The sequence below is a fragment of the Mastigoproctus giganteus genome, chromosome 11, assembly GCF_048544385.1.
Source record: "Mastigoproctus giganteus isolate SK-2022 chromosome 11, ASM4854438v1, whole genome shotgun sequence".
NCBI lineage: Eukaryota > Metazoa > Arthropoda > Arachnida > Uropygi > Thelyphonidae > Mastigoproctus > Mastigoproctus giganteus.
This window is the reverse complement of record NC_143585.1, coordinates 39,775,203-39,795,298: the sequence shown is the minus strand read 5'-3', so window position 1 is coordinate 39,795,298 and position 20,096 is coordinate 39,775,203. Positions and strand designations below refer to the sequence as shown.

Genomic DNA, 20,096 nt, shown 5'->3' with positions numbered 1-20,096 from the left:
ATTTACTAGCCCACTCTATTTCTCTGTACAATTGTTCATTGTACTCATTCGAGTCATTAGGCCTATAACTGGGCATCAGGAGCGAGCCAGAGGTTTGAAATACAGTAGAATGTTGATTATCCGAAAGTTAATTATCGGAACTGTCAATTATCCGAACCACCATAGCCCCAAAATTAGAGTATCTAATTTTATTGCACTGGTTGTTATGCTGAAATATTACTCCTGCTGCTTAATTCATTCGTTCCTGATTATTTATTCGAAGTTATATGCAGTATAGCAGAGAAATAGTCCTAATTTGTCATTACAGGAGTTAAAAATCTTTTAGTCTTTGCTGAAAATGGCAGAATAAGAAAGTTTTCCAAGGATGACGTTTACAATGCAGCTGGAACTGGTCTTAATTGGAAGTCACTCCCTCTTAAATAACTTGCATTGCAATACAAAATGGCTGCTCCTGGTTTCAAAGCTAACAAACAGTGTGTTACAGTTATGGTTTGTGCAAATGCAAGTGGACAGCATGTTTTACCATTGTTGGTGATTGGAAAATGTAAGAATCCAAGATGCTTTAAAGGTGTAACTTGCCTATCAGTATGATATAAAGCACAGAAAAATGCTTGAATGAATTCCAACATTTTTGTTTGGATTGGTTTAGCCAAGATTTTATTCCAAATGGCTTTTTAGAAATGACTGTTTTTATCCATGAGTTGACGTCTAAAATAACTAATATAGTTTTTAATTGAATAATGCTGCCAAGAAGGTGAATGCATTATTTGTCTTCTTGTCATTGTTATTCAGTTAAAAAGGATACAAGTTTCTTTCCATTAACTTGTGGATAAACGTGGTCAGATTTAAAGAGCCTAAGCCCGAATTCTGTCACTCATAGGAGAGTCAGTATGGTCCCTAGGTGAATGAAAGACAGAAAAAACATAACACAGAGTAGCATTATTTTCTCAAACTAAAAGGGTTATATGGTTTTATCCTCCAAAACAAGTAAATCTGACCTTGAAAATAAGCAGTTTATAGACACTATACTGATGCCTTCATGGCCTTAGTTGTCTTGATGCTTTTTCTGAATAAAACATAACATATTGAGTGAGAGAAATTGCCTTTTCCTTGTGTAAACTTATAATAATCATACCATCTATCATTGAACAAACAAACACTCTTCTATTTTTTGCTTCTTTGAAATAGAGGGCTTTGTTGCAGGCCCTTTTTAAAGAGAAATGTGTTGAGTTGTGAGTTGTGGATCCCAGGACTAGCATATATAAGCTAAGCTCAGTTTTTGAGCTAAAACAAATAGCATGAAGAGTACTTTAAAAGCAAGGATCCTGAGGGGGGGGGGGTCTACCTTTGTGTGATATCCTAACTATGGAGACAGTTTCAGGAAACAGAAGCATCCCAAAGATCAGTTTGAGGTCTGCAGAGGTCACTTCACCAGATGGCCAATATCTGTCCCAAACTGCCAGATTGATGATGACATCAGAGCAACTCTTCCACGTTTTCAGCCAACTTAACTTCACAATTATCTCCTGATGAACTGTGTAAACTGTGGGAGAATGGTTTATGTGCAGTATGATCTGTAATGCTCATTTTAACTGATGTCATGAACATCACAGTTGTATCTAAAAGTAGTTATCCAATCCAAAATGAGCCTATATTGAGTGTATAGTCTGATACTTAATATACTTGTGTGAAGAGAGAGACAAAATCATATCTCTTTAAAACATCAGGTTAAGAGATCACTACAATGGTGGTTGATAGTCAGGGCAGACATGTATAGTGCATTTATGTGTAGTTGTATTCTATAGAATAGAATAAAATAATTGTGACTGCTATGAGATGTAGAAATAAAATCATTGAACCCTGTGCCTGACTCTTTAGGGTTGCAGTAGGTTCCCATTTTGTTTTATTGGATGATAATACTCGCTGTGTAGCTAATGGAAGGCCATTCACAGTGAGGTTATTTTTCTAATGGAGTGGTAACCAAAATCTCTAGACCTGAATTCCATTGAGAATATATGGTATGCTCTGAGAGACAAATTTCATGTCTGCAGCCCTCCATTCTCCAGAACCTTAACATAGGTTATGGACTGTGCTTTCCTGATAGGGCAAACTTTGATAACCCCAGGACCCTTGAACACTTTAATATAGACATTATTTACGTATGTGCTTTATCCATAAGTTTTCAGATAGTGTATTCATAACATAAATGTGTTTCTCTATCAAATTTCATTGGCTGGTATTAATTATTTTTCACTTGACTTTGCCTACCATTTCACATTTGTCTAGTAGTGTATACACTGCCCTACCGTTAATATCCGGACACCCCTCCACGGATGGGGAAACAGATCCTATGCATGCAACATGTCACAGAACCTGCTATAAATATGCACACTGGGCTTTAAATAGACAATTGCAAATGTGGGTGTGAAAGATGACACTTTCAACAGAATTAGTAGACTTCCAATGTGGGATCATAGTAGGATGCCCCATAAGCAAGCATTCTGTACGAGCCATCGCATGGATTGTGGGGTATGCGCAAGTCGAGATCAGCCAAAGAACAAGGCTGAACTGGTGGCTGAATTAAAGGCTGAGTGAAGGAACATATCACCTGAAATTTATAAAAAAATGATTGAGAGTATGTCGTGAAGACTGAAGGTCTGCTTACTTCCTTTGCCACCTCCTTTAATATAACTGGATAGATTTCATCCAACCCAGGTGCCTTTCTTGTGTTTATTTTCAACAATTTCTCCTCCACTTTACTCTCAGTTATTACATGAACATAAAAGTAAAAGGTTTCAGCACAAAATATTAAATAACACAATAAAAGTTATTTATTTATTTATTTTTTTTGTCTAAAGGCAGGTGTCCGGATATTAATGGTAGGGCAGTGTAAATATATATAGACAAATGTAGTCTACACCATTCCACTCCACTCTGATTTAATTTCTTAATACAGTAAAAGTTTAATTATCCAGCATCAATGGATCGGGAAAGCTCAACCAATTGACAAAATTGAGAAATAATATATTACAAATAAGACAGTTGTACTCCCTACCTACCCAGTAGTAAAAAGAACTGAATTAAAATTAAACATTACAAAAATGGATTAAATAAAAACAATATTTAATAAGACAACAAATTTATTGGAGTTTTTTTTTATCAAAAAAAAAAAGTTTTTATGGAAAGTTGAAAAATACTTTATTTACTGTTCACACAAGTTTGTTTATATTGCCATAGCCGAGTTGTCATGAGCGGGAGTGCAGTAGCACACGCTCTTTGAGTAGACTGGGGTTCAAGCCCCTGACTGCTAAATAAGGTCGATCTGCCAACCCACACTGGACCAGCGTGGCAGATTATGGTCCATTTCCCTCAGCATGAATTGTTGAGGAGGCTTCCATCCTGCAGTGGGTTGATAATGGCTGCAGTTTACCTTTACCTTTTTATCTGTAACCTGTCTATCTGTTATGGTAATCAGACAGTTAGTGAAAAATATAAAACTCAACTTGGCACATATCTAGGAGCACACAGTTGTAGTGACATCATTAGCATTAGCAAAGGCACATGATGCAAGAAAGCAAGCTTATATAGCATCAGCCAAAAAAAAAAAAAAAAACCACCTTATTTCATCCATCCACTCGCTCCAAATATTTGCTGCGTTCTGCCTTGAATCTGTTTAAGCTATCAACTTTTACAACAGCAGATGGAAGTTTGTTCCAGCAATCAACCACCTGCTGGCTAAAGGCAAACTTCCGCACATCTATCTTACAACCGTCTTTCTTCAATTTGAATTTATGCCCTCTCAGGCGATTATTCTGAGCAAGAGAAAGAATCCCATCAGCATTGAGCATGCTCAAACCATTCAAGGCTTTATACAACTCAATCAGATCACCTCACAGGTGCCTAGTCTCCAGACACTGTAATTTGCAAAACTTAAGCCTTTCTTCGTAAGAGCAACCCTTTGTTCCATTCACTAATCTTGTTGCCCTTCTCTGTACTCGTTCCAACAGCTCTACATATTTCTTAAAATGAGACCTCCAGACCTGTATACAGTACTCAAGGTGTGGTCTGACCATTGCCTTATACAAGGGGATAATCACCTCCTTATCCCTGCTAGAAAAATTCCTGTATATCATTGACAAGACACCATGAGCTACTCTTGCAGACCGTCTGCACTGCTCAGAAAACTTCATATCTGCCTGCACAATTACCCCCAGGTCCTTTTCATTCTCTACCACTGTCAGTGTGTTACTCTGAGATTACTGCTTCCCATGTGTAGTACATTACATTTGTCAATGTTAAACTTCATTTGCTGCCTCTCAGCCCATCTGCTCAACTTTTCTAGATCCTGTTGCAGCAGTGTACTGTCATTAGTGTCATTAACAACCCTGCCAACCTTCGTATTGTCTGCAAACTTGGACATTAAGCCTGATATACCATCATCAATATCATTTATAAATACAGAAAACAACAATGGACCCAACACTGGAGACCCTGAGGGACTCCACTAATAACTTCAGTCCACGAAGAGCAGTGTCCATTGATTACCACTCTCTGTCTTCTCCCACTCAACCATCCCTTTATCCATAGTAGCAATTTGCTTCTAATGTCACACTGCTCCAATTAGTGCAGCAGTCTTCCATGTGCAACAGTATCAAAGACTTTTCTAAAATCCAAATATATGATATCAAAGTTATTCTTTGCATCCAGTTCCTTTGTGACTACATCATAGTATCCAGTCAAATTAGTCAGACAAGACTTCCCCTTAACAAACCCATGCTGTGTCCGAGCTATAACTAAATTCTTGTCTAGATGATCCTGCAATGCTTCTTTAACCAGTGCCTCCATTAATTTCCCTAGAACAGAAGTTAAACTAACAGGTCTGTAATTACCTGTGTCACCCTTTGATCCTCCTTTGTGGATTGGGGTCACATTTGCACATCTCCACGGGTACCTCACCTGAGTCCAGGGAAGCTCTCATAATTATGGCTAAGTGTTTGCTTACTTCCTTTGCCGCCTCCTTTAATATAACCAGATAGATTTCATCCACCCCAGGTGCCTTTGTGTTTTTCTTCAACAATTTCTCCTCCACTTTATCTCAGTTATTACAAGATTATCTAGCTTACTGCCAGAGTTGAATACACCTCTGACATTCCCCTCCCTGAATAACTCCTCACATGTGAAGGGCGATGCAAAATATTCATTTAGTTTGTTAGCTACCTGAGCAGGATCATCAACAGTTGAACCATCGATATCAAGTGGACCCATCTGATTCATCCCCTTCCTTCTAGAGTTTACATAAGTAAAGAACTCTTTGCTGTTTTTCTTTGCATCCTTTACCAAAGATTTCTCGTAATCTGCCTTTGCCTGCCTAACTTCCTTTGTAACTTGGTTACAGGCCAGCTTATATCTATCATAGGCTTCTGTGTCACATGTTAATTTATATGTATCCCATGGATTTTTCTTCTCTGTCACATGTCTAATTAGTTCATCTGACATCCATTTAGGCCTAAATCTTGAACAATATTTCTTTGTTGGTATGAAAGCCTAGAAGTTTCCAAGATTAATTCTTTGAATGCTTCCCATTTTGAATTTGCTTTTGGTAACATCATCAGTTGATCCCACTGTATAGAATTTAAATACTGTCTCAGACCACTGTAGTCACCTTTATGAAAGCAAAAACCCTTCCCTTTACCCTTGATGGTAGTTACCTCTTTGTGTAAATCCCATTTCAGCACACTGTGATCACTGCCACCTAGTGGTTCATTTACCTGCAGATTCGTAATGCATGAAGAATCACTACTGATAATCAAATCAAGAGTATTACTCCCTCTAGTTGCCTCCCGAACATGCTGCTGTAGAAAACAATCATCCAATAAATCCACGAAAGCTTTGCTAGTGTGTGAGTGACCAGCCCACAAATTCCAGTCAATGTTCGGGAAATTAAAATCCCCCATTATAAGACACTCTAATTTACTGGTCCACTCTATTTCTCTGCACAATTGCTCATTATACTCATCAGATTCATTAGGCCTATAACACACACACCTACTCTCATTTTCCCTTTCCCAGTGCTTATGTCACACCAACAGACTCAACATTGCATTGTCCACCAACATCAATTGGATGCACTTCCTTAGATTTTGTGTTTCTTAACTAACAGCATAACCCCTCCTCCCTTCCTGTCCTGTCTATCCTTTCTGTACACATTGTACTCCCCAAATTTCAGTTCTGCACTGCGTCATGTCTCTGCATCAGAGACATGATGTCACATAGACATGATGTCTATGTGACATCATGTCTCTGATATCCCAACAATATCTGCCTTTGATGTGGGCGCCTCCGTAGCCAGGTGGGCAGGAGCAGCAGTACGTAGCACACACTTCTTGATTAGACCGGGGTTCGAGCCCGTGACCACCAAATACGGAGGATGCGGAAAGGTCAGGGAATGACCACCGCACATCCCCGGAGCAATATGGCCTTAGTTGCCAATGCTCCTAAAAAAAAAAAAAAATCCAAATCCTTTGATGTCTTGACTAGCACTTCAAGCTCATCGAATTTATTAACTATACTCCTAGCATTGGTGTATGTGCAAGTATATATGCACCTGTTTCTACTCTTAGTTACCCTAAGACAGTCCATGTATTTACTTGTTCCACTATGACACCCAGCTGTCCTGGAAATTCCCATTGCCTTGCTTTCCAGGCTGCTGCTCAATCGCATTTCAATAGAAGTAGTGCAAGAATCACTTTTACCTCTTCCAGCGGCTACTGTTAATCTATTAGTCCGTGTATCCCCCAAGCTAGCAGTTTTCCGACCCACCTAACTCTGCCTCGATAGCATCAGCAAATATTCTTGCATCCTTTCTATTTAAGTGTACCCCATCCCTGTAGAAGCAGTCTCTCCTGTTAACAAGCACAGACCAGGCTGAGAAAAATTCTAACCCTTGCGCCTTGCACAGTCTCTCCAGGGCCGAATTGGTCGACAAGGCTCTCATCATATACTCTCTCCTATCGTGTTTGGGCAGAATTGCAGACACTTTCAAATTCAACCCTAACTCATGGCTTTTTTTCAGCATTGTCTTGTACTTGTTAAGTAATTCTGCCGGTCTCCTACTCTTAATATCATTAGTGCCAACACGTACAACAATATCACCCTTTGTGCCTTTAAAGGATGATATCTGCCCTACAATGTCATCAACCTTTGCCCCTGGCAGACATACCCTGGTCCTGTTCCATCTACCCTTTTTGCACAATATGTTCCCTGTTTCCCCTGACAGTAGAGTGACCTACAACAACTGGTACCTTTGGGACCAGCGCATTCTGCCTTGGGTGTTGCGTGATGTTCAAGTGCAAACTCTGGCATTGATGTGGGCAGCTGAGAGCTTTATGGGCCCCTCAATTTAAATCCTTCGAGGACATCCACCCTGTCTTTCAAGCTCTCATATAAGCCCATAACAATGCCAATTTGGCACCTGATTTCCTCGCACTCCTTATATCACGCACACCCAAAGACATTCACCTTGGCAATATCATGTCCCATTCCTGATTATTCCACAAACATCAAACAAGCAGTGCATTTCAATAGACTGTGATTCGGAGGACAACCCCCCCTCAGTTCTCCCTGAGCCACAGCACTTCCACTAGTTTGAGCCTTTTGCTTTGCTGCTCTGGTCTGAGTCATGATTTCTAATCAAGTTCAATAAAATTCCAATACAAAATATAACCCTAAACCTATATCCCAATGCGGTTATAACACTATATATATGTATTTCGGTATCGAATATGTCTTCGAGTTATGTTATGACTTCTTATCCCCTGTCAACTTATATGTATTAATTTATGATGTTACATTTGTAATAACTAGGTCGCTATATTTATTTAGTTAAAAAGTACAATTCAGTTGACAATGAAATTTAATAAGATTAATAAATTTTACTGATTAATTGATACTACTATACTCGCTATTTAGTTTTCGTTAAACCTTACGCTAGCACATGTTGTATCGTATAACAATGCCAGCAAGTTAAGAACGGTTAATCTATGGACACAAGGTATTATTTACTTTCCAAATCGTGCTATCTAAATTCAAAATAAACCACTGAGCTTGACTAGGTCTATAAGCTACTTATAGAAAATAATTTAATCTAACAATCAAGTCAATAAAGCGGCTAAGTATTTAAAAACCTTCGTTTGCGGGAGCTGCAAAACCTGTCCACACGAGGATTTGATACCCTTACCGATATTAAGTAATAACCAACAAATCTCTATCTAAATTCAATTAATACACAATTAAAAAAAAAAAAGTGCACACACACACACACACACACACACACACACACACACACACACACACACACACACACACACACACACACACACACACACACACACAAATAATCCAAAAACAACCACGCAACCTTCACTGGAAAATTATTAATAATAAATTGATACCTATGTGACATGGCTCCGCAGAATAAACTACCTGTTCCTAGGATTAGGTTAACTAAATTTTATAATAGTGATATAATAAAATTCACATCGTGAGGGGGACATACTTTCTTTTTAATCTCCTCTGGTGATTCCAGATGATGAACACCATTTCAGCATTTGTGCTTACCTGTGATAGTAAAACTGTTTAAATTCTCCTCACAGACCCAGGCTTCCAACAGTTCTATCTTCCTGAACCTTCCTTTCAGCTTCTGAAGCAGATTGGAAAGTAAGTTTGCTCAGCTTCTCCCATCCTCTAGCAAGAAGACAGGGCCTGCACTAAAAATTCTCAGTATTATTATGTTAGTTTATAACTAATAGATAACAGCAGCAAAGGCTCAATACATTCTACCTTATAAATCAATTAGTTTAGAAATTGAGGAATTACCTCTATGATCTTGTAGACACTTCAGTGCTGATGGTTTCCATTGTTGAATAACTATACAAATAGTTTACATGTATTCCACACCCTCGTCGACAAAATCAATGATCCAGTGTACAGATTAGGGTTGGCGATTCGATGTATTTTGAGGTCGGGCTTGGGATCTGCATGCCTCCGATTTTGTGGTGCATTGGGTCATTGATTTTGTCGACAAGGGTGTGGAATACATGTAAACTATTTGTATAGTTATTCAACAACGAAGAGTATCAACACTGAAGTGTTCTGCAAGACATCATAGAGCTAATTCCTCCATTTCTAAATTAATTGATTTATAACACAGTGCATAAATTATATAACTCAATGTATAATTTCTCTGTAAATTTTTATTATACATGAAATTATTTTCTTTGTTACTCTAGGATTGGGAATCACGAACACCACCAGAAGTAAAGATTGCTGCAATAGATAATGGATTAGCCTTTCCTTTCAAGCATCCTGATTCGTGGCGAGCTTGTAAGCATTATGAAATCTTCTAATATATTTTCAGAGTTTCTTGTTGGATTTCTTCTTTTCCACTGTGTGTATCATGAATGAGAAAACTAGTTCATACTTGTTTCCTTAGCTTGAAGTCAAGTCCTCAACCCATTTCTTCAAAAGTATGTGAAGTGAGCTATTATACAGGATAACTATAAAGTCTGGAATCAGTATAAACTGATTTTATTTTAAACATTTTTTCCCCCTTTTTGTTGCAGGTTCCTCTTGCTCATATGTAATAATAATGTTGTTAGTAGTAGTAACGGCAAAAAAAAAAAAAAAAAACTACACAGTTCACCCATCTGTACCTTCCAAGAATTTGTCCAGTTCTTCCTTGAATTTATTCAACCCATCTACTTCCACAACAACAGATGGAAGCCTGTTCCAACAATCAACCACCCACTGGTGAACAGAAAACTTCTGCACATCTGTCCTGCAACCATCCTTCCTCAGCTTGAATTTATGCCCCCTCATGTGTGTTGTCTCAGAAAGTGGAAGAATGAAATCTTCCCTTTATCCATAGCAGTAACTTGACCTCAATGCCACATTGCTACAATTTGTACAGCAGTCTTTTATGTGTAATAGTTTCAAAAGTCTTCCTGAAATCCAAGTATATGATGTTCAGAATTATTTTTTTCATCCAGTTCCTTGGTCACTGCATCATAGTAACCTTAACAAATCCATGCTATGATTGCAGTATAATTGCATGCTTGTCCAGATGGTCCAGCATTACTTTAACCAGTGGTTCCATTATTTTCCCTGGAACAGACATTAAGCTAACAGGTCTGTAATTACTCATGTCACCTTTTAATCCTCCTTTATGAATTTGGGGTATATTTTAGGGACCTCCTCTGAATCCCTGTTTATTATTATATATACACTGAGTGATCAACTGAATTATGACCACCTACCTAATATCGTGTTGGGCTCCCATTCACACAGATAAAGCTGCTGTTCACATAATCATTGACTCACTAGATATCTGAAGATGCCCATTGGGATCTGCAGCCATGCTACCTGTTAGGCTTTCCACAGTGTCAGAATAGGTGGGGGGTTACATGTTCATATGCCTCACTTCCCATTCCAAAACATCCCATATGTGTTCAGTTGGATTGCGGTCAGGCAAATTTGGAGGCCAATCAAAATGAATGTTATCATCAGTGTGTTCCTCGAGCCACTTGCTCACATTGTGAGCCCTGATGAGACAGTCCATTATCACCTTGGAAGATCCATTTTCTGTCTGGGAAAAAATGCAACGTGGCAGGATGCAAGTGGTTTCCTAAGAGATGCCAGTAGACCTCACCAACGAAACGTTGGGCATGCTGGGGGTCCAAGTTCTCGCAAAACATGCCCTATATTAAGCAACCACCACCACCTGACTGGATAGTGGGCACTATGCATGATGGGGCTGTGGACTCATGTTGCTTCCACAATACACAAAGGCATCCATTGCTGTGTTACATCGGGTATTTGGGCTCATCCAACTAGCACACTTGTTTCCAGTCCCCAGTGTCTAACCAGTGTGTTGTTAATACCACAGCATTTTTGATCAGCAGTGATGAGATGGTATCTCTTGGATTGCTACTCTGGAACCCGATATGTCTGAGTGTGTGGCACATCATCATTTGAGATATTGTTCTTGCATACCATCATAATTGCTACCTTTATCATATTGTATTGTGATATCAACCATTGCACAGTGACCTCCATTGAGCCTGCACCCTTTGCTTACCTCAAACTTCCACCTTGCGTAGTCATTTACATTCCTGTCAGAAGGAGGTTGTTTGACTCATTCAACACCATTCTTTGCACACCTTAAACACAGTGGGCCAAGAGCAGCTAACAAGACATGCCGCTTCCAATATGGAAGCATCTGAAGCGAGCTCCCACATTCATGCCCTTTTGAAACTCCATATGATCTTTACTATGCCTGCATACAGGTCTGGAAGCCTCATTTTAGAAAGGATGTAGAGTTGCTAGAACAAGTACAGAGAAGGGCAACAAGACCGGTGAGGAGAACAAAGGGGTGCTCTTACGAAGAATGGCTTAAGTTCTGCAAATTCCAGCACCTGGAGACTGGGCACCTGCGAGGCGATCTGATTGAGGTGTATAAGGCCTTGAATGATTGATGATGGGATTCTTCCTCTTGCACAGATTACAAACCTGAAGGGGCATAAACTGAAATTGAAGAAAGACAGTTGTCGAATAGATGTGCGGAAATTTTCTTTTAGCCAACAGGTAGTTGATTGCTGGAACAAACTTCCATCTGTCGTTGTGGAAGTTGATAGCTTAAATAAATTCAAGGCAGAACTAGATAAACATCTGGAACGAATGGATGGGCGAAATGGGAAGGGTTTTTTTTTTTTTTTTTGGATAATGTTGTATAAGCTTGCTTTCTTGCATCAATCTAATGCTAAATGTCCCATAATTGCTACCTTATCACTTTGACTTGCACGACCAGATGGAAGCATCTGGTCGTGCAAGATGCAAATTACCACTGCTCTAGTGTTAGTGTATGAAACTTTTCGGCTTTTTATACTGAAAGCAATGCAGCATACTCCATTACTAATGGGGATTGTCATAATTTAGTGATCACTGAGTGTATATCCCCCATTATTATATATATAACTATATATAATAATGTAATCCCATTTCCATAATTAGGAGACATCTTCTCTCTTCATTAAAGAATTTCATGGTAAATATGAAGCTTCACAGCTGCACACCGTTGTCACACAGCATACCATCATAGAACACATCTGAATAATTGCATGCATAATTTTCGAACACTGCCAATTGGTTTTGGAGAGGTGACTTAATATTGTGAAATAGTCTGAAAATTCATTAACTATAATTTTGTTCTCACTCTCTTATTTGTATATTTTGCAGTTATAAAATGTAAATAGTTATTTTCGGACGATGCACATAAAATAATATTTCACAGTTTTGAGAATTTTTATGTTGATATAAAAGCTATGTTTTCGTTAACTGTTATTCTGTTAGAACACACTCTCCATGTGATGGAACTCCACATATTAAGGGTTTCAATACTGTTTTAGCTGTATCATGACATTCCATTCACCTGATCAAGAACGAAGTTTGAGCTATTATATCCAGTGCATATTTATTTTATTATTGGTGTAGCTTGTATTGTGCTTTATAGGCAAATTCATAAAAACTTTTACAAACTAAGAAATCGAATTGTGGTTTCAACGTGATAATGCTTTATAGCTGCTTCTATGGCTAATGTGAAAAAATTCTTTAGAAATCAAATTATAAGTAAAGGACTTATTCATCAAACCTTGCATCACTAGATTTTTTTATTTGTTGGGCTCTCTGACTTGAATAAACTAATAGTCAAATAACTTTCTGTTAGTGTCAAAAAATGTTGAATATCATGCAAAGACCTTCAAGAAAACGGGCTGGATCACTTTAAAACACCTCTTAATAAATTAAAAAAGGTTGTGTTTATGTGTCAAATGTACGTTGGTTTGATTTGACACATGTATAAAAAATACTATGTAATAAAGTAACTTACATTATTTTATACGTACCCTGAATTGTGTTGATTTAATCCCTGTTCACTTGTCGTAATTGGTTGGGGTAAAGTGTAATCAGTGTTATTATGGTCAGTATGAAAATGATGGTACAAGCCACAAAATGTGGCTTGTACACTGGTGTTATAATTTTTTTTTTTTTTTTTGTTAAGTAATTGCATAAATATTTTTAGATGAAATTTGCTCTGGCATACTTGTGTGAACACCATTGCCTAGAGCAGCATTTCCCAAACTTTTTTAGTCACGGAACACTTTTCATCTCGCAACATATTCACGGAACGCAAGTTTAGCGGGATCCAAAGAACTATTTCATAATATTTTATTACATACGATGCACTGTGCATCAGGAGCATCTAATTTCCAACACATGTAAAGCCGAAAATCAAATCGCTGTCATCATACTTTCATTTTGATCTTTTATTAGTTGGTTCCCGTTTTTTTACTTCGGATTTTTGGAGAACAAACAGCTGCGATTGTTCATTCTCACTTTGAAGTGTGACAATATTGTGTTCGTTTTCATTGACCACAGTTGCACTACTAGAAGTACATTGCTTCTCATTTTAAAGTTCCTTTTTTTCAACCACAAATCTATGGTCACATATTTTAATAATAATATTTTGAAATACTATAATAATTATCAAAAAAAATTTATACAAGGAAGTGAGTTTAGTTACGATATCGGATTGCTTCCTCCTGTCCTTCAACCTGTGTACTCCAGGCTAAATTGCATACGAATGGCATATTAGATCACCACATTGCTACTTTTTCGTAGGTGTCATTATCTCTATGCAAAAGCCCGCCAAAATAAAGTGTTCCGTGGTCTATTCAATTGATTATTAGTTTATGCCAGTATAGTAATAACCAAAAAAAATTATGTTAAATATTATAATGATACAAAAGTGTTGTACGCTACAAATATGCAAAATTTATTTATTTTATTTTTTAATTATTAATTATGATTTTTCGTGGAACATAGTTTGAGAAACACTGGGCTAAAGAATCCCTTGATTTCTGTATTAGAAAATGGCAAACTATTGCTCACTTTTCCTGAAGGACATTAAAGTTGCTGAGTTAAATAATTTATTAAGAATGCATGCTGTAGTTATTCAGTTTTTATTGTCTATGTAGTTGCAATTACAACGTAGGCTTGCCTTTTTAAATCTATTTTTTTTGTTATATAGTAAACAGAATAGTCTCTCTCTCTCTCTCTCTCTCTCTCTCTCTCTCTCTCTCTCTCTCTCTCTCTCTCTCTCTCTCTCTCTCTCTCTCTCTCTCTGAATAGTAAATAAAAACTACTTTATGATATATTATTATATATCATTATACAGAAAGTTTAAATATCTCTTTCTTTTGTAGATCCCTACCACTGGGCTTGGCTTCCTCAGGCTAAAATTCCTTTTTCTAGTGAAACAAGAGATTTAGTTTTGCCTCAGTTATCTGACATGAACTTTGTTGAGGATTTATGTGATGACCTCTATGATTTATTTAAGGTAAACAGTCTGGTTATAGTTTGTATGTGACAGTTGAGTTATTCAAGATTTATTGCAACGTTTTGACTTTAATTTGCATTTTTTATTTTCTTTATCTTTCTACACATTAAAATAATTTTCCTCTTAATGGTATTTATTCAGCCAATGGGAGAAGAGAGATGCAGGTTATGGTGTAATATTTAGAAAATACGTAACAGAAGCTTGCTTTACTGTGGTAAAACAAACATCTGTTTAAGCATGGTTACATGCCATGTTTATCTAACATGACCACGCGGTACCATTCTTGATTTCCATATGTAACATATTTATTTAAATAAACTAAATGCAAGAAGGCATAATATTTTAAGAGTGTAAGATTCTATATAATATCGGTGTAGATACACCATAGACAACTCTTAAAGAAAAACTACGATCGTAGTGTTGAAAGGCACCCACCGATGAAAAGCCAACTGGCTTTGAAATGGTGCTGTCTGGGTGGTGGTGCCCACCGAGAATAAGTGACAATAGTCTTCTCTGTTAGTGAGGTGTTACTTATTCGAGGTAGTACAATACATGGTAACTCGTTGTGAAGGATGAGCACAATATGAGATACAGATGAAATGATGCCTTTCACACTACGATTGTAGTTTTCTTTAAGAGTTGTCTATGGTGTATCTACACCGATATTATATAGATATAGTAATGTATTTTTGTTTTCGTAGCTAAGGAAGAGACGCACAGTCGAAAGCTTCTGTGAGTATTTTATTTTATTTTATCAAAAGAAGCGAGCAGGGATCAAAGCCCCCCCCCCTAGTAATTATTAAAAATGTTTGTACTGTGACTGATTCAGATACTAATTAACATAAGATACTTACAATTAAGCTAGCTAACAAGGAATTTAATTTATTTACATAAGTGAATAAAGAGCTGAAAATACAACATTGTATTCAAAAGTCCCTGGACTGAATTTCTTAAAAATATGTGAACATTAAATAAGAAAACTTATTTCCTAAAGTAGAATATCTAACACTTTTTAGAGTAAGTGGCATTCACATGCAAAAATGCGTATTTTTCTCTGTTGTTGACAGTAAAGTGATTTCATATTGTTTTTTTAGAATATTGTGTTTTGAAAGAAAATCTAGAAATTTTGCTTTTGAATGAAAACATCAACTTCAGAAATTGTCAAAATGATTTTTCATTGTATGCCTCAACGATCAATTCTACAATCTCTGAAGTTGACATGTTCATTAAAAAGCAAAATTTACAGATCTTTCTTCAAAACATGATATTCTAAATAACATTGAGAATGATGCAAGGTGAGAGGCTTTGCATGTCATCAAATGACAAACTTGTCTTCCACATTATAAGAATTATTTGGGCTAAAATGAAATAAGAGTTGAAGACATAGACCCTAAAGTTGGAAGGGGTCTATGTCTTCGCAACGACTATATTGCTAAGCCATCATATGGCTTAGCAATCAAGGAGAGATGTGATCCGTTGGTGTGTGTCGGGGGGGAGAGATTAGAAATTACTCCATGACTGTGTTCCTGCTGATCATAATTACAATTTCTGATTACCTTTCTATACACACTGTCATGGAGTAATTTCTAATCTCCCCCTTCTCTTTAATTGAATAAAGAGAATGTCTTGCAACGTTCTCTTTATTCAACATGTAATTTTCATATTTTTTTCCCAAACTAAAGCACTCAAGGGATGTATATTTTCTGGTGAAGCAGAATTAGCCAGTATTATAAAGGGAAAAAAATAAAGGGGAAAAAAGAGAGAGGAGAGAGAAAAGATAAAATTGTATGGTCTAACCAGCTCACACACACTCAATACACACTCACTGTTCTCTACTCTACCACCTGGCAGGTCCATGATGGTTAGGATTCAGTTGAATCTGTCTTCCTGTATCAAGCCCTCTCCTTCATCGTACAATAACCAACAGCCTTTTATCAAGTCATCCAATTCCAGTTCTCCTTCTTCCTCTTAGTCTCTTGCCCATCACTTTCCCCTTCAGTCATATGCCTTAACAAACACTCTTTCCTCAGTTCATATCCGATTCAGTTTTTCTTTCTCTTCCTTTATATCCTTTATCATACTTTGATTTTTCTCCTATCCTCCTTAATAATTCCTCATTTATAACCCTATCTGTCTATTTCACTCTTTCAATGCCCCTCCACATCTGAAGAGTTTCAGTTCTTCTAATACCCTCCTTTAGTTGCCCATGCCTGAGTTCTATAAAGTATGATGCTCCATACAAAGTATTTAACCAACCTTTTACTTAAATTGATATTCATTCTCCCTAAATATCTGCTTCCTCTTCTCAAATGCTGTCCTATCCTTTGCAGTTCTAGTTCTAATTTCTTGACTGCTTCTGTCATCACTTGTTAGTAGGCTGCCAACGTATCTGTTTATCCATTTGTAATATCCTCTTATCATCAATTTTAGTAGGTAGTAAATGTTAGTACAGTCATTCCTCGTATAACACGTGTTTACACTACACACATATTCTATCATACACAATTTATAAATATGGGAACGATGTTGTATATAACATGAACTGAATTCACTTATGCACGATTCGCTTTTGTGTTTACAAGAGATGGCAGTCGAGCACAGGAATCACCCCCAACTGAATGCAACACAATAGGAATGAAGAGAAGAGTCTGAAAATGTATTTATGTTTTTTATATGATTGAAGATTTCAGTGAAGGAGAAACATATTTAACCATAATAATGTAAAAACCCACAATTCCAGCTATCGGTATTATTGCAAATACAATTAGATCAAGTTTACTTCCTGTTTATAACAGATTCCACTAGCAGGAATGCAACTGGAAAGTGTTTTATGGTAGTGAGCTCCAGAAATGTGCTTTAATGAAATGTGAGCTAGCATGCATTTGATAATAGTGTGTTTCTACCTTTACAGTGTTGTTTATTCAGTTGCTACATGTGCACAGCTTTGTTTATGTGTATTAAGAGTGCCTCCTCATTTTTGTCCTTTTTATACTGTAATTGAGAGAAAAAAAAAGGCAATATTGATAGACAGAGGCAGATTTGGGTCAAAAATTCTTACTCGAGAAAATTTGTAGGAACCCTCATACTAGTGTTTATGGCCAAAATCACACCAACCTCCGGCCCACCAGGGTTTCTCCAGTAAGGCTTATGGCCAGTCCACCTCTGTTGATAGAGGAAAAATACAAAATTGTGAAATGCTTTGAGCAAAATGAAAGAACATGTGATATTGCGCTTGCTACAGGCCTAAGTGAGGCAATGCCGAGAACAATTAGAAAGAATGCAGAGAAATAAAAGCAACTTTCATAGCAAGAACAACTCTGTAACAAAATCCATCAGATCAAGGCACAAAGAATTGGAAGAGATGGAACATCTATCATCTGTTTAGATAGAAGATCAAACAAGAACAAGTTTGCTTACGATAGAAGCAAAAGCATTAGCAATATTTTATTATGTAATAATCATATTAAAATACGCAAGTATACAACGTACAAGTTAGTGCAAACACATCATATTAGTATGCAGCTAAACTCTGAATTAGCAAAAAATATGCAAAGGCAGCATCATTTAAGTTACGTCTCATATTGTAAATACCTTCACAACGAATTTCCATGATATTGCACTGTTTCAAATAAGTAATGCTTCACCAAAGGAGAAGACTGTTGTTACTTATTCTCAGCAGATACCACCACCCAGATGGCACCGTTTCAGGGCTATTTGGCCCTTCTTCGGTGGGTGGGTAGGTACCCTAGTGATGCAATGATGACAAAACAGTCATGAAGTATCACTCCACAATATGAGAGATGCCTGATGGTGTATAATATAAGTTAAGACTGAAATACGTTAAGGGCTTTAGCCTCAGACTGTGAGAGATTTAGACAACGTGTACAAGTTAGTGCAAATGCATCATATTAGTATGCAGCTAAACTCTGAATTAGTAACAACAAGTAAACAACAGTCTTCTCCTTTGGTGAAGCGTTACTTATTCAAAGTAGTGCAATATCATGGCAACCCATTGTGAAGATATTCACAATATGAGATGTAACTTAAATGATGCCGCCTTTGCATATTTTTTGCTAATTCAGAGTTTAGCTGTATACTAACTATTTATACTAACTTATATGTTGTCTAAATCTCTCGCAGCCTGAGGCTAAAGCCCTTAACGTATTTCAATATGCAAGTATTTGATTGCGATTATTTATTGTGTTTGGTAATGTTTTGGTTACAAATGTGTGTTCAATCATGGGTGGTCGGCACTTAACCCTATTTTTCCCTAAGGCCTGTTATTTATATTGCGCAATTTTGCATTGCACGAGGGTTTCTAGGAACACAGCTATCATGTTATATGAGGACTGACTTTATAGTAGAAATATGGTGCAAGGAAGTCCAAAGCTTTTGCTGTACCAGCCAAAAAATAATTACAATTAATTAAATAAAAATAATGATAAGGAAATAATAAAATACCTATTTGACTACTTCCATCTGTAGGTACCCATCTAGCTGATCTTTGAATTTCCCCAAGTTGTCAGCCTCAACCACCCATGGTGACAAGTTATTCCATAAATTTACAACTTACTGGCTAAAAGAATTTCCTGCAATTTAATTTAACCTCTTCTCCCACAGTTTGAATTTATATGCCCCTAGTTCTGGAATCATAGTGGTGAAAATTTACACTCATCCATTTTACTTTCTCGTATCAAAGCCTTATACAACTCAGGTCTTCTATAAGGTACCTAGTTATCAGGAAATTTGAAGTCTTTTTCTCATATGGGTGTCATGTTGCATGTCTTTGAACCCTTTTCAAGAAGCTTGATATCTTTTTGAAGTGAAACTTCTTCAGGTGTGCTCCAGGCAGTTTTCAGATGGGAGTAACTTGCGTTTATGGATCGACAAAAAACACAAAGAAAGCTGTTAGAAAAGCTGTTAGAAAACTAAAGGTTCAGATAAAGAATGGACATATGAACATCTAAACCAAACTGAGAGCTAAGGAATTTCATTCCTACAAGGATAACTTCAGTGGTGTAAATGAGGAAAGTGTTAGCATTAGCATTAGTAGAGGCATTTGATGCAAGAAAGCAAGCTTATGCAGCATCAGCCAAAAAAAAAAAAAAATAATAATAATAATAATAATAAATAAATAAATAAAAAATAACCACTTCCACTTCACCCCTCTGTTCGTTCGAAATACCTGTCCAGCTGAGCCTTAAACTTATTTAGGCTATCAACTTCCACGACAAGGGATGGAAGTCTATTCCACCAACCAACCACCCGCTGGCTAAAGGCAAATTTCATCACGTCTATCCTACATCTGTCTTTTCTCAATTTGAATTTATGCCCTCTCAGGTGATTATTCTGAGCAAGAGGAAGAATCCCATCAGAATTGAGCATGCTCAAACCATTCAAGGCTTTATACACCTCTATCAGATCACCTCACTGGTGCCTAGTCCCCAGACACTGTAATTTGCAAAACTTAAGCCTTCCTTCTTCGTAAGAGCACCCCTTTGTTCCATTCACTAATCTTGTTGCCCTTCTCTGTACTCGTTCCAGCATCTCTACATCCTTCTTGAAATGAGGCCTCCAGACCTGTATACAGTACTCTAGGTGTGGCCTGACCATTGCCTTATACAAGGGAATAATCACCTCCTTATCC

At 37.2% G+C, this 20,096-nt stretch overlaps 1 protein-coding gene across 6 annotated transcripts in view; it reads left to right on the top strand.

Annotated features, from left to right (window-relative positions):
* The window catches only part of LOC150077936 (phosphatidylinositol 4-kinase type 2-alpha-like), an 87,872-nt gene that overhangs the window by 55,247 nt on the left and 12,529 nt on the right, over positions 1-20,096 (top strand). For 5 of the 6 annotated variants that reach the window (XM_090385110.1, XM_090385109.1, XM_090385111.1 and 2 more), the window contains 2 exons: positions 9,288-9,381; positions 14,316-14,449. In XM_090385110.1, the coding sequence (XP_090241236.1) occupies positions 9,288-9,381; positions 14,316-14,449 (228 nt within the window). Of the gene's footprint in view, positions 1-557; positions 569-9,287; positions 9,382-14,315; positions 14,450-20,096 lie in introns of all 6 variants that reach the window. The other variant, XM_090385115.1, reaches the window with a different exon arrangement.